Source organism: Belonocnema kinseyi, chromosome 5 (genome assembly GCF_010883055.1).
Source record: "Belonocnema kinseyi isolate 2016_QV_RU_SX_M_011 chromosome 5, B_treatae_v1, whole genome shotgun sequence".
Classification (NCBI taxonomy): Eukaryota; Metazoa; Arthropoda; class Insecta; order Hymenoptera; family Cynipidae; genus Belonocnema; species Belonocnema kinseyi.
This window is the reverse complement of record NC_046661.1, coordinates 134854039-134869365: the sequence shown is the minus strand read 5'-3', so window position 1 is coordinate 134869365 and position 15327 is coordinate 134854039. Positions and strand designations below refer to the sequence as shown.

The window sequence follows — 15327 nt, the reverse complement described above, 5'->3', positions numbered from 1 at the left end:
GGGGTAGAGGAAATCGGGTTATGGGAGTCTCAGGTTATGGGCTCGAAAGTTACCGGGCTTGGGGGTGAAATTTTTCATATTTGAATCCGCCATATCTCGGCGTCATACCTTCGGGTATAGTAGGTCTGGTCGCTGGTTCTGAGAATTGTTGGCCTGTGTAATCTCTATATTAATCCAATCGATATTTTCAGATTGTCCTGGAATAACGGATCGTGGAGTTTCTAGTGTATGTAATATTGACAAACTGACTTATTTAAGTTTAAGAGAGTCGAAAAGAATAAGAAACCCTCCTCTGGAAAAATTAACAAGTTTAATAGTATTAGATGCGTATGAATCAGTTTTAGAAGAGGAATGTTTATGTATATTTCTGAAAAAAGCAGATCGACTTCGAGCACTTAATGTCGCAAAGTGTCCATTAATTACCAACAACCTTTTGGATGTTGCTATTGAGGTTGCTAAAACTCGTAATTCTAATAACCAGCTGGATTTATATATCGCAGAAACTGGGATAGATATGAACTCCCTAGATGAACAACCATCCTTCTTAAATATCACTAGTTCATTGTGTATGGAACTTTCGATGGATGTTACAGGATATGGGATTAAAGATCCATTCATGTGTCCATTTACTTCCATGAAGGATCGACGTAATATTAGGGTTATTTAAAATTATTATAAGAAATTACTAGCTCTAATAAAAAAGTGATATTTTAATCATTACTTTTTATTACTGTGCAATTACATACCCTATCCTATTGAAAATTCCATCTGAAACGATGTCGGAAATCGTGATGGTAAACGACATACGATCCTAACGACGTGAAACGGTCAAACGTTTAGTGTAAGCAGTTCGTTTATTATTAATAAAAAGTTTACAAATTTCACGATTAAAGTTTTTAGAAACCTGGAAACATACAGATAAAATTCGTTAACATTTTTTTTTCTATTCTAAGTCCATTACTTTTTTAACCTACTATTAAAAATTTATGAAAAAAATTTCTTAAAAATATAATCAAGAATCCTACGACCAAATGTGGACAACCACCACAAAATGTTCCCATTGGAATCTGGAAAAAAAGAAAAGGAAACAAGTCTCCCACTCCCTTCTCCCTAAAAAAGAAAAAAAGAAAATTATTTATCTTTACTTTGGACGAAAATAAAAAGGAGGAAAGAAAAATGAGAAGGCAACCAACCAAATCCCCTTCCTTCTTTTTTTTTTATTTCTTTCGTCCTCTTTATTCTCATCATTATCAAATACCAATAAAAAACATTTTTAAAAAACAATAAATAAAACTATGTAATAATCACCAACGTTTCGGCACTCATACAGCACCCTTATCAAGGCAAAAAATATATAATATAAAATGAAATAAAATTAAAATTTCTGTTGTGATTTCACAATAAATGTCATGGAAATTTATTACCAAAACGAAAAATTTTGTAATTTGTGAATCAAAACATCCAAAAGAATCTGCATCACAATACATGTATTTTAAGATTACAATACATGCGTTGTAAAATTCTATTACATGTATTGTGAAATTACAGTACGTTTTGGTAATAAACTTCCATTACATTTATTGTGAAATCACAACAGAAATTTTTAACAATGTAGATATAATATTTTGGTAAAGTTGGAAACGTAAATATTTTCTGCAGAATTGAATTCATATGTAGATTTGATTAAAGCAATTTTTAATTACAAAATATATTTTATATAAATCTAAAAATTGTTATGAACTAATTATTCATAAGGTTTTCGCGCAATATATACTTCATTAAGAAACAGCAAAAACATAATTTGGTATTTTCGCCATAACTTTTAAAATGTCTTGATTTTAATTTGTATACCGCGAAATAATGTAATCGGCAGCAGAAACTTAAAGTTTGAAGACAATCGATAATTTGTACTCAAAGTGCTGCCAAAATCACTAACATAACCTAGACGAATACACATAGCTCACGAAAAGATTGCATTCCTTTTTCTAGGTTGTGTCAGAGATTTTGACAGAATTTTTCATAAAAAATGTCGATTATTTTTCAGCTTTAAGTTTCTGCTGCAGATTACATTATTTTACAGTATAAAAATAAAAATCAAGACATTCTCAAAATTACTACGAAAATACCAACAATTGTTTTTGCTTTAAGAAGAAAAACATATTTCCCTAAATTTCAATTCGTTATTCTGTTTCTGCTGAAAGTCTATATACCTTTTACCTTACTTTTGAGTAAATTATTGTACTCCGATAGTGCACAAAATAAAAAGCATTCTTTCAGCTGATACGTAAATATGACGCTGCTTCGCAGCGGCAGTCATACGAAGCTTTCAATTCACAATACCTGTATTGTAATTTCACTTCACAAAACCAAAATTGTAATTTCACATTACATTTTGTATCGCGATGTATTGTAAAATCGCAAACATTTTTAACAGTGTGCACAATCGAGAATATAATGGTTCATCTCTGCGGATTGATCCTCTGAAAAGCTCTGCATCAATTAGAAAAATAATTATTATTTTCACAGGTGGCACAAATTCAGGTAAATAAGATAATGATATTTTTAATGTTTTTGTCTTGGGATTATAGATCCCCAAGGGAGAGCTGAGATACGGGGTACTTAAATTCTGATTGGCTGCGCTGTACCGGAACTAGTTGGTCTTTAATCGAAGTTGATTGGCTTGAGTTGACGCGATTTTCAAATCACAGTTTTAATTGCAAGAGGATGTCTCAACTCTCCCTAGAGGATCTCTACGTTGGATAAATTCTTAAAACTTGAAGATCGATCCATAAGTGTATATCCATAGACATTACCCGACTGTTGGATTAATTCGTAGAATTAATGTATATACAAAAAGTAATCTCCATATTCTAAGAACAGTATGTGTGTGTGGCCAGATGACAAAATTGTTTATATGATAGTCGAGCCGAACTGGACTGGCCTCGGCGTTTTGTCACAAAGGATGCTGGTGCAAATGAGTAATCCTTAGTTGAGTCTTGATCAGCTTTCGATACAAGAAAGACGTGCCTTCTGAAGTGCTCTTAAAATTAAAGCACAAGTTCTTTTATAAATTACAGCGTTTGTTTTATTCCCATAGCCTAAATCATATACTGACAAAAATAAGCATAAAAATCCTTCTAAAATGTTTCTCGTTCTCAAAATCTCCACGCCCTCAGCAAAGACTGCAGCTTCATCAAATAAGGAATTTTTAATCTATCCGAAGAAGATATAATGGGGGACAGTGTGTGATACCTATTAACAGCTGCGTTAGAAGGAAATTCTTAAAAAAATATTCCGATCTGGATTAAATATCAAAATAAATTAGATTGTTCCGGTACTGCACCAGATTGTGATTTACACACAAGAAAATTAATCTCAACATTTACATCACCTGCGGGATCCTTAAAATCGAGCTGTAACTTTTGAAACATGAAGCCTATAATGGCGGTATAGAACCATGTATGAAATGTGGGAAAATCACAATAGTGTCGGCTAAAGGGGAAAAGTTAAATCACCGTGGCATACATGTAATACGTAATAGTTAAGGAAGCGTGGGAGCGCTCGTTTACTAGGCTCGTTCGTCCGGCACATTATTGTGCTTATAAATATAAGGCGACCTCTCTCTTCGAGGAGGTACGCGTTCTTCAGTTCCGGCTTCCAGTCGCCTGACAAGACGCTATTAATATCCTATCCTAGTCCATCTCATTACCTCTCTTTCTCGCTCTCACTGCTACTCCCATTCTTCTCTTAGTCAGCTCCCACTTTGCTTCTTTGTTTTCCCCTTCTTGTTCCTTATTTGCTGTCTTACCTCTCCTCGGCCTTTGGAATCTCGCATAATATAGACTTTATTTATTCCATTCAATATTCATTTAGTCAATCCCAAAAAAACTTTATGAATTGATATAAAAGAGAGAAAGAATTTTCCTCGTTAAGAATGAGAAATGAAATTGATACGAATCTGTTATGACCTGTTGGACAGGAGTCGAGCACTATAGACAATAGCCTTGAGATACCATAGCAATCAGTTGATAAACGACGTTATGGTGGTTGGTGGTCGTCGTCATCGTTGTCGTTGTCGACAGTGGCTCGATTAATCTCAAATCTAAATTGCGAGGGAGAGTCTGGAAGTGGCTTGGTCTAAGGCCTAAGCTCAGGAGATAGGTGCTAGGTCCTCGAGGAGCAAAAAAAAGTTAAGAGTCGTAGGTCAACAGCACGCTCAGGCGATATAAATCAGTGGCAGTGGCACGTTGTGCAACTGTTGATTTATCGTCGTCAGAATTCGATATCTTAGCGCTCAGTACTCTCGCTGAACCGCCTTCGCGTGCTCGAGTGTATCCATAAAAATAATAATTATTATTATTACGGTTCATCATATAAAAAATACTTAAAGATGTAGCGGGAATTATACATCAACATTGCAGTAAACTTAGGACACTTAAAAGAATTGATACCTTTCAATAAGTATAGATCAGTGCTCTTAAAATGTAGTCGCTGCCGAACTGCGCATGCTTAGCGAAACACAACTGTATTTGTTCTCTGAATCTGCTCCAGTGGGAAAAAATTTCTTCTAGAGCCGACTGTCCGAGTCAATTATGCGGAATATATTAAGCCTGTTCAGTAGCTTAGGGGCGACATTTTGGAAACTCTGATTACTTCTATAGATACAATTCAGTGGCCCTTGTAGAAAATGAAGATCACATCTTATTCTGGAATTTTACTATACATAATCATTATTTCCAAGACAATTGACTCAAGATCGTGCTAGGTAAGAAAAATGGAGGTAAAGTCTACATCATTGAGATTGCTTCTCCACTTAACCGGAACTCGAAGGCAACTTATAGATTCAAGATTGATAAGTATAGCGAGATAAATCATAACGTAAAGACAATATGGAGGATTATAAAACATATTTCTATTCCTTCTTCAGTGATTTTGGCTGCAGGCAATGTGCACATAAGATCCACTGAAACTCGATATCCTGTAGAATTTTAAGTATCGATTGTGTTGCAGAAACGCTTAATAGATAAATTTGCTACTATTTTTTGGACTTGAGTAGCTGTTATTAAGTAACGTTTGGAAGATTAACCCGCCATTATTTTTTGCAACTTGAGTATCAATTATATAGTAGGAACGCTTGAAGCGTTAATTCGCTATTATTCTTTTAACAAGTTGAGTAGCGTGTATAACGCAAAAACGTTTGAAAGATTAATCCGCCATTATTTTTTGCAACTAGAGAAGGGGTCTCCACAATCCTCGGGTGCAGCGTGACCCAGGATCGCCCGGCTTTTTTCAAGAGCTATCCATTTTTTGTTTGAGAAAATGAGGGGAAATTTATGATCCCTTGAAAAAAAACCTAGTTAGAAGGGATCGCATAATCCTTTTTTCTGGTGTAACTTTACAGACCATGAAATGAAAAATATTGTATATAGAAAAGTTTTGAAAAACGCTATGGCTACTGAAGGGGAAATTATTCTTTGCATTGATATTAACAGATTGTAAAAATGGTAATTTATTTATTTTTTGTATATTTGTAAAATATAATAATTTAATCAATTATCTAAGTCCATTTAACAATTTTTTAAACTTTGAATTTAAAAAAATACGTTATTAAAGATTTTAAAATTGATGTTTTTCATATTAGGTAATAGAATCGAAACCCAAGGACGCATGATTTTCTTTCTACTTTTTAATATTTCAAATGGCTTTATTGGAATATAATTGTTATGCAATTATAATAATTATATGATTAAGATATACTTTAGATGAGTTTATATAAATTTGAGTTTGAATTTGAAAATTAAATTTTGAATTATTTATAAACAAAAAGATTTTTAGAGAGTTTAAATTGTGAGTATACAAAATTACAATGGCATTGAATATTTTATTCATCAGTATTAAAGTAACGAAAACTAAACATCCATTACTTTATTTCATAATTTTCAATTTTAGCGTTTTTTGCAAGGGGTTTGATTTATATCCAATATCCTATTTAAATAAATTTAAATTAGTAGTGAAATTTTACTCATTCATTCAGCACACTTAATTTCAATTATTAAATCAGTAATTTTCAGAAGTTTACTAATTTTAACAATAAACATACCGTAACTAAAGTTAATCACTTATAACGTAACTGTGCAAAAGTTGTCAAGTATTAATAAAAATTTACAAATTAATTTCAGCCGTGTATTGATAAAAAGATGTATATCTACGTTTGAATAAAATGTCATGAAAGCTAAGTTTACTTTCGAAATGATAAAATGTTTGAAGCGATTACTATTATGCATATAACAAACAATATTATTTTTTAAACTTGCTAAGTTTCAGTTCCGAAAAAAAATGTATAACACATGTATTTTCTAAGAAACAGTTTATTTTCCTTGAATTCCAAAAACTAACTTATATTTTATAAACAAAATTTTAATAAATACAAGTTATATACATTCTTGTCCATCTTACGATAATTATTAATTTGAATGACAGGAATTGTTTTAATGCTTATTTTGAATTCCGCGCCAACTCCACGACCCTAACGCAAGCGCAGTGAATCAAGGTGCCCAAATTGGTAGCAGACGACGGAAACGCGTTGAACTTGTACAGTGATAATTTTGGAGAGAATATACCCGGTAAGATGGCTTGCATTAAAAATTATTGAACAATTGCATGCATCCAGTGGTAACGTGAGAAACACAAATCAAGCAGGAAAGAGAAAAATTTTTAATCTTTTTTATTTAGAAAATTACGCTACTTTCATTTACTGTTTTTCGAATAATAATGAGATAAAAAGCTTTTTAATAAATATCGTCGGTTATTTTACAATTTCAGGATTAATTTCCATACATGAGATTCTGTTGAAAAATAATTTTTTAAATTTTTTATCATAATTTTATATTTTTTTAACTGATAATATTCGAATAAAGTGATTATTTTACGATCAAGAGATGTATTCTTGTATACAATCCTACTAGATTTTACAAATTTCATGCCTTTAGAGCGCGTTCTAATTAGCTTCAAAAGAAAATTGTGTTTTTAATTTATTAGAGGTTACATCTGGCAGCTCCGATCGGCTTTAAAAGGGATTGGAATCTTATTATTTTCGCCGCCTAATGAGTACCCTTTAATGAAAGGCTTCTTACCGGAAAAAGTTTAGTAAAAAGCCAAACATAATTAGGGTACATTTTCACTGAGACCTGTTTTGAATTAATCTTTAAATTAATTAGACACATCGAGTTCGTATCTAGGTTATCCACCAATGAACTTTGAGAGAAATTAATCCTATGAAAAATATTAATTTCACGATTAATTTTAAGAGCTCCGCAAGTTTAAAGTGTATAATTGTAGTATATTTTAAACAAATTTACAAATTATCTTTATGGACTTTTTCAATTGGACACAAATTGAAAATGCTCTAGATTAATTAATGAAAATGGACAAAAAAATGTCACATTTAAAAGTAGTATGTAAATATATTTGGAACATAGCCTCTTCTAATTAACTCCTTTCTTCAATACAAGTATAACTGATCAATAAATTATATCAGTGCAGGTATATATAACTGATCAATTAGTCATTTTCGTCTTACTGATCCAATCAATACAATTCTACTAATTGTTACCGACATTCTGGCCATTCCCTTGATATGTTTAAGATTCCTTGAAACTTTATTGAAATCCATGAAAATGTCTTGGAATCTCTTAAAATTCCCTAATAAGAATGGAAATATTTTTAACACATATCGAAATCTTTGAACGATCCACTATACACTCAGAAAAAACTTTGTTCGATTCAACGAAAATTTGTTTGGATCAAACAAATTAATAAATTGCTATATGTTCAATCAAATGTTTGGTTGTTGCAACCAAAATTTTTTGTGAGTAAAGTTTGGTTGCTTATAATAAATATTTTCTATGATCCAACCAAATATTTGTTTTGATCCAATCAAATATGTTGGTTGATCCAACCAAATATTTTGGTTGATCAACAATCGTGGTATCAGCGGTCGTACAAAATGTATAGAAAGATCTCTTCTCATTAATTAAATCTTTTGATAAGCTTCACCTGCAGAATCAGAAAACCGAACTTTCACCAGATGGAAGGGCTTTTTCTATACACTTGTTTGGGATTCTTTCATCAATGATGGTCATTATGAATTTCGAGGTTAGATTGCCTGCACTGGTGAATTAAACTGTACCCTGTAAACTAAAAGTTGTACTAGTATTCAAAATTTTTTTGCCTATTGTTGTAGACCCCAGCTTTGCTCTGCCGTACAAACTAAAAAGATACACAAGTGACCGCTTAGGTCGACTTCTTCTTTGCCACGCTTAAGAGAATCACTCTAAGCGGCAATGTCACTTACGTATCTTTTTAGTTTGTACAGCAGTGCTATACGCTCAACACATTTATTTTGTTGAATTAACTAAACATGCTCAAATAAATAATTTATTTCAATTGAACAAATTAATTCGTTGTGTTCTCTAAATATGACCAAAGGTTTATTTGAGCTGACCAAATTTCTTAGTTTCAACAAAGTAGGTTGAAAAACCTGTTTTGTTGGATCAACTTAATCTTTTCTCTGAGTGTAGATGTCCAACATTCAGGAGTCAGAAGTATACTTAAGGAAGATCAAAAAGCGGTTTTTTTTAAACCTTATGATCAGAAGCTAAACTTTATCTCATTACAAAATCTTCCCAAGAAGTTTCAAAACTTTGTTTTACAATTGTAACATCTTTAACTCGACAGGCACTGATAATAATGTCTTAATTGATCAAAAATACCTTCTTCTGGACTGTAGAACCATCATAAGTTTTATATTTTCTTTTTATATTTCCTAATTGTGTCCACATAACCGACCGTGAGCAGAAGCTTGAGAGCCTCTGTTGTGAGCTGCGAGAAACATAAATACCACATATGACCAGGTCGGCAGTAAAGGGAGAGGGGATCCGGTTGTGGATTGGAGAGAGCGGAAGTAATGGAAATTTCGAAATGGCCTTCTCGATCGGTCCGGAGATAACTTTACAATTTCCTTGAGCTGACGGTGTAATAAAAGTTTAGGTACTGATGACTGCGATGACTTCAAGATAGCCTTTCAAAGAAACTGGTATTTCTGGTGATTAAAACCTTATTTATATGTTGTACTGAATCTTAAGCAGGGTGATAAGGTTTTGGTTACTTCATACATAAATATGTTTTGTTTAACTTCTCGTTATTCCAGAGTACGTTAGGCCTTACCGTGGATATCTCGATAAATCGATACACATTACACACCTACCTAACTGCTTGCTTGCCTGCCAACATGCCAATCTAGCCTCGAAATAGAAGCGGGGAAACAAAGGAGCGCGAAAAAGACTAACCTGAAAATCACCATGTCGTGGCGCTTCTTTTTATCAGCGATGAGACATTGTTTACCTTATACTTTGTTTTTACATTGTTTACATTATCCTCTCACACGGCAGAAAAAAGTTTTAGCACGTGACACTTTTTTAGAGACATGCAAGTGTTTATAAATATACGCTTATGTTTATGTTTATCACAACTTTATGATCCTTTTTATACACTTTTCATTAGCCGCGCATAATTTGCCCTACTTAGTCTCTTTTAAAAAGGAGCGCTGACAAGGCCATGGCTTGTGTTACTATTTTGAATAAACAATTTTTCATTATATTTGTAATTGGATATTCTTATCTTTAATCTATCTTTAATCTTTAATTATAAACAAGCCTAGTAATTTTTCCTAATTGTACTTTTTATACGTTAATTGAACCTATACAAATACAGTGAAACCCTTCATTAGCCCTCCCTTCTATAGACCTTCTGAGAATTGACGCTGCGCCGCAGGTAGGTGTAACAGGAGCTGCACGGGATCTGCGGTTGTCACTCAGGCGAGCACTCAGGCGTGAACAAACAAAAGCGGCGCGGGCTATAATAAGTTAGTTCCCACCGACCGTCAGCCCCAAAATTGGCGCTATAGAAGAGTTTCACTGTATGTCGTTGTCTGTCGTTGTGAAAAGTGCACTTATTTCTTTAAAAATTTTATTATTTTGATGAAAACTTAATTATTTTGTAGATAATTCACCATTCTGGCATGAAAAATAAACAATTTTGTTGAAGTTGAGTTGGTTTTTTCTCTTGATTGAAAAATCTTTCCCAGTTAAAAATATCACTTTGCGTTGAAAATAACCTATTTTAGTAGAAAATTTAACTATTTGGGTGAAAATTAAGTTTTTTGTTGAAAATTCATACCATCAGGTTCAAAATAAACTGTTTTGTTTTGTCTTTTTGGCGTTTAAATCCAAGTATTTGGTTTTTTTTTTCAAAACTAATCTGTTTTTCTTGAGCATTCATATATTTTTTAAAGGATTTGTCTTTTTTTTAGCTGAATTCGAATGTTTCTTATATCGAATTGAAATGTTGTATTGGTTGAAATTTCAATTCTTATTTTCGTTAAAAATTAAACTACTTGGTTAAAATTTGAAAAATTTGGTTAAATTTTTTTTTTCTTTGGTACAAAATTCATCTTTTTGGTTAAACTTCAACTGCTTGGTCAAAGGTTGAACTCTGTGGTTGCAAAAATTATTTTTTTCATTGAAGCTGCATTATTTTGGTTGAATATTTTTCTCTTGGTCTGAAAAGTAAACTATTTTGTTATAAATTCATTTTTTTATTGTTAAACATTAATCCCTTTGTTTAAAATTTAAATGTTTTGTTGAAAATTAGTTTTTTTGCTGTTAAACATTAACTTTTTTAAACGAAATTCAACTTTTCCATTTTTAGTTGAAAATTGATCATTTGGATTTAAAAAACCAACTACTCGATCCAAAACGTTCTTTTGTTTGGTTAAATTTCACTGAGATTTAAAATTAAACTATTTTATTGAATTGGTTTCTCAATTTTTTCATCACAAATTCATCTATTTTATTTTTGATTAAAATGTATATTTTTAAATTTTAAATTCAACTATCTAGTCAAAAATGTACATATTTATTCATGAAATCGCGATTTTTGATGGAAAAGTGATCTTCTTGTTCGAAGATGATTCTTTTGTATTCAAAATTCAAGTTAATTTTAAACTGAAAATTTAAAATTTCCATTCTTGGTTAATAATTTTTATTATGAAAGTCAACTATTCGATTCAAAAGATTTAGTGTTGTTGAATTTAACTGTTATAGATATTTGATACTATTTGATACTATTTGATCGATTTTTCAAAAATTAATTTTCTTACTGAAAATTTAAATATTTGATTAGAAATTCTTTTTTTTTTAATGTTACACATTATTTTTACAATATAAAATTTAAAATTTTCATTTTTGTTTAAAAATTGACCATTTATATTCTTAAAAAATCAACTATTCGGTCGAAAATGTTATTCTTTTAGTTGAATTCAACTGTTTTAGATTTAAAATTGAAGTATTTTATCGAAATTGTTTGTAAATTAATTTTTTAACTAAATATTTACCTACTTTATTTTTGATTGAAAATCTAGTTTAAAATTCCATAAACAATAATATATTTATTCGATAATTTGTCCGTTTTGGTAAAAAAATAATTTTTTTAAGTTGAAAATTATACTTTTTTATTTAAAAATCAAGATAATTTTTAACTTAAAATTTCGCGTTTTTTGGTTAAAAATTCATCATTCTTATTATGAAAATCAACTATTCGGTTCAAAAGTTTTGTTGTTGTTGAATTTAACTGTTTTGGATTTAAAATCAAACTATTTTATCAAATTTTTTAAATGAATTTTTTAGCTAAAAATTCATTTATTTTATTTTTGGTTGAAACTTCAAATCTTTTAGAATAAAATTCAAATATCTGTTTAAAATGTATATACTTATTAGACATATTTACTTCTGCGCATAAATTAAACTATAGTTTAATTTTTGAACTAAATTATATTGCATTTTTTTTAGTTAGTTTTTTTTTATTTTGAATTTATTTACTTTGTCGAAAATTCATCCTTATTGGTTCAAAAATAATTTAGCCTTTTAGTTTGGAAATTCTACAATTTGGCTGCAATTTTGTTGCATAAGTCTAAAGAAAAAATTCTAAAAAGAAAAAAATTAATTTTCCGGGCCGTAGAAATCTATAACCTAATAGAGGAAATTTTTTTCCTGTGAGTGAATCTCGAACGATAAAGAGATAGAAGAGGATATCTGTGGACAGTGTATATGTAGTAATTGGAAAGAGGGGATGACAACAGGAAAGAATGATTCATGATTGACAAAGAGTTAAAAAAAGATAGAGGTGGATAGTGGAGAGAAAGGCAGTGATAGGTATTGAAAGAGGTAGGAGTGAATGTGGATTGAAAAACAGCTGGAGTTGGATAGTGGAGATATAGGTAGTGGTACAAAAGAAGAAATGGAAAGAGATTGGTATGAATGTCGATTGACAAAGAAATGGCAACAGATATAGGTTTGAAGAGAAGAGACAGGTGAGATAGAAAGAGATAGGTGTAAGCCTCGATTGACAAAGTGATAAAGAAAGATAGAGATGGCTAGTGGAGCGATAGGCGGTGATAGGAAAGAAGGGATTGAAAGCGATATGCGTGAATATCGATTGAAAAAGAGATAGAGGTGAATAGTGAAGAGATAGATGTGAATTTAGATTGACAAAGAGATAGAAAAGAGATATGTTTAAAGTGAAGAGACAGGAGAGGATACGAAGGAGGGGATAGAAAGAGATAGGTGTTTAATTTTGATTGAGAAAGTGGTAGAGAAAGATAGAGATGGCTAGTGGAGCGATTGGAAGTAATAAGAAAGAGGAAATTCAAATCGATAAGTAATCTTGATCGACAAAGAGATGAAAACCGATAGAGATGCATCATAGTGGAGAGATAGGCAGTGATAGTTAAGAGGGTATTGGGACAGGTAGGAGTGACTGTGGATTGAAAAACAAGCAGAGGTGGCTAGTGGAGGTGCAGGTATAGTAATACGAAAGAAGGAATTGAAAGAGACAGGTGTGAATGTCGATTAAAAAAGAAAAAGGGGTGGATAGTGGAATTGAAAAAGTGATAGAGAAAGTTAGATATGGCTAGTGGAGCGATAGTCAATGATAGGAAAGAGAGAATTAAAAGCGAATGGTGTGAATCTTGATTGACAGAGAGATAGAGAAAGATAGAATTTCGTATCGGAGAGATAGGAAAGAAATAGAGGATACATAGACTCCGGATGGAAAAAGATAGAGCCTAAAGTTCATTTAGCTGAAAGGATCGATGCAGCTAATTTAATTTGTGCTTAACGGGAGGGAATGTTCCCAGGAGAAATCCCGAAGTTAGCATGCATGAGGACCAATCAACTATTTTCGGTGTGTGTGTGTGTGTGTGTGTGTGTGTGTGTGTCAGTGTGTGTGTTGATTTGGAATAAGGCATTGTGCGCTTGGTTCGAGAGGCAGTAAAACGCAACGGGAGCGTGAACGCATTCGTCTGGATTGTGATCTCTAACCCGATCCAAGGCTACGCGGAGGGGTGGCAATAAATATGTAATTTATATCTCACTAGCAGTACGGATTGCGGCAGCGACACTTTCAAGCATTAGCATACACCATTGTTGCGTGCCTGGTATCACGAGCCAAGCAGTGCACGCCCGTTAAATCAGCTCGGCGGAATTTTTTTCATTCATTTGTCGAGAAACGACGGGGGTCTCGATAATTTACTGTAGCAGTCTAGCACTCAGTGGCAAAGGCTTTATTGCTTTCGCAATTTTGACCAATGAGGGAACAATGCCTGATTATAGTTCAAAAGTCTTTTACTAATATTCTTCTCTCAGATTTTTCTCTTTTTATTTCCGGGTACAAATAAAAAGATAAACAATTTTTAATTTATTCCTCTATAAGGCATTTTTTAATATCGAGAGCTTATACAATTTTAAAATTTATAAATTATTGAATCGACGCTATTTTCTGTGATTTTTGGCATACTTGTGACTTTTTTGTTAACACTTATTTTTACCCTGTTAAAAAAAAACTTTTTTTATTTTGACGATTAAATTTAAAATGTATAAATTCAACCATTCTTGGAGAAAAGTTAATATTTTGTTGTTGACAAGACTACAATCATATTTTTTTTTACTTAATTCATTTCGTTTGGTTAAAAATTTTTCTGTTTGTTTGAAGATTTAATTAGTTGGTTTAAAATGCAACTTTTTTATTACAAGGTCATCTTTTTTTGGTCAAAAATACAACTACTTATAGTGGAAAGTTGAACTACTTTGTTAAAAACCCATTGGTTTGGTTCAAAATTCATTTCTTTGCTTAAAAATTATACTATTCTATACAAAATTTATTTGATTTCGAATTGAAAATTAATTTTAAACCAATTATTTAACTATTCAACTTTTGATTTAAAATTGATCTTTCTTTGGTTAAAGATTTAACTGTTTGACTGAAAATTATATTTTTTAGCTAAAAATTAAATTAATTGGTTAAAAATTTATGTATTTGACTGACCATTCATCCGTTTCGGCAGGAAATTAATCTTGCGGGTAAAGAAATCAATTTTTGGTTAAAAATATAACTCTCTGGTTGAATTTTGAAATATTTTCTTGAAAATTCATTAATTCGTAGATTGATAATTTTGGACGAAAATTCATCTTTTTGGTTAAAAATGTAACTATTCTATTAAAAACTTGTTTCATTTATGGTTGAAAATCAATTGTTTAACTATTAATTTAACTATTACATTTTTTTTGTTACAAACTGATCTCTTTTATTTATAAATTAAATTACTTGTTGGAAAGTTGAAGCATTTGAATGATAACTGATCTTTTTTTGTTAAAAATTATCTTGTGGGTTAAAAAATAAAAATTTTTGGTTGAAAACTCAATTCTTTAGTTGAATGTTGTACTTTATTCTTTAAAATTAATTATTTAGATTCATATTTTTAGATGAAAATTCATCTCTTTGGTTAAATATTTAACTATTTTGTTAACCATTTGTTTCATTTATAGTTGAAAATTAATTATTTAACTGATAATTTAACTATTTCATTTTTTGTTAAAATTGTATCTTTTTCTGTAGAAAATTAATCTTTTTAATTAAAAAATCAAATTTGCGGTTACAAATTTAACGTCATTAAAGACCCGTTTCCAATTCTGAAGTACTTTATCTCGCTCTGGGTGCATGTTGACGACCCATTTTAATTTCAAAGTACTTTATATCGATCCGAGCGCATGTTCATTCCTCGCTTCCAGTTTCGAAGTACTTTATATATTTCCGGGTGCAGGTTGACAACCCGTTTCCAATTTCAAAGTACTTTATATATTTCCGGGTGCAGGTTGATAACCCGTCTCAAATTTCAAAATACTTTAAATATTTTCGGGTGCAGGTTGACAACCC

The 15327-nt window shown here is 31.3% G+C and overlaps 2 protein-coding genes across 2 annotated transcripts in view; both read left to right on the top strand.

The window, feature by feature from the left end:
• LOC117173176 overlaps positions 1–636 on the top strand; it is a 6019-nt gene extending 5383 nt beyond the window's left edge. The window contains exon 4 of the mRNA XM_033361593.1: positions 192–636. The gene's annotated coding sequence lies outside the window, so the exon portion shown is untranslated. The remainder of the gene's footprint in view (positions 1–191) is intronic.
• Positions 1–12408, top strand: part of LOC117173903 (F-box/LRR-repeat protein 20-like) — a 13017-nt gene extending 609 nt beyond the window's left edge. The window contains exons 2-3 of the mRNA XM_033362548.1: positions 192–658; positions 12310–12408. Coding sequence (XP_033218439.1) covers positions 192–658; positions 12310–12408 — 566 coding nt within the window. The remainder of the gene's footprint in view (positions 1–191; positions 659–12309) is intronic.
• The last annotated feature ends 2919 nt before the right edge of the window (positions 12409–15327 follow it).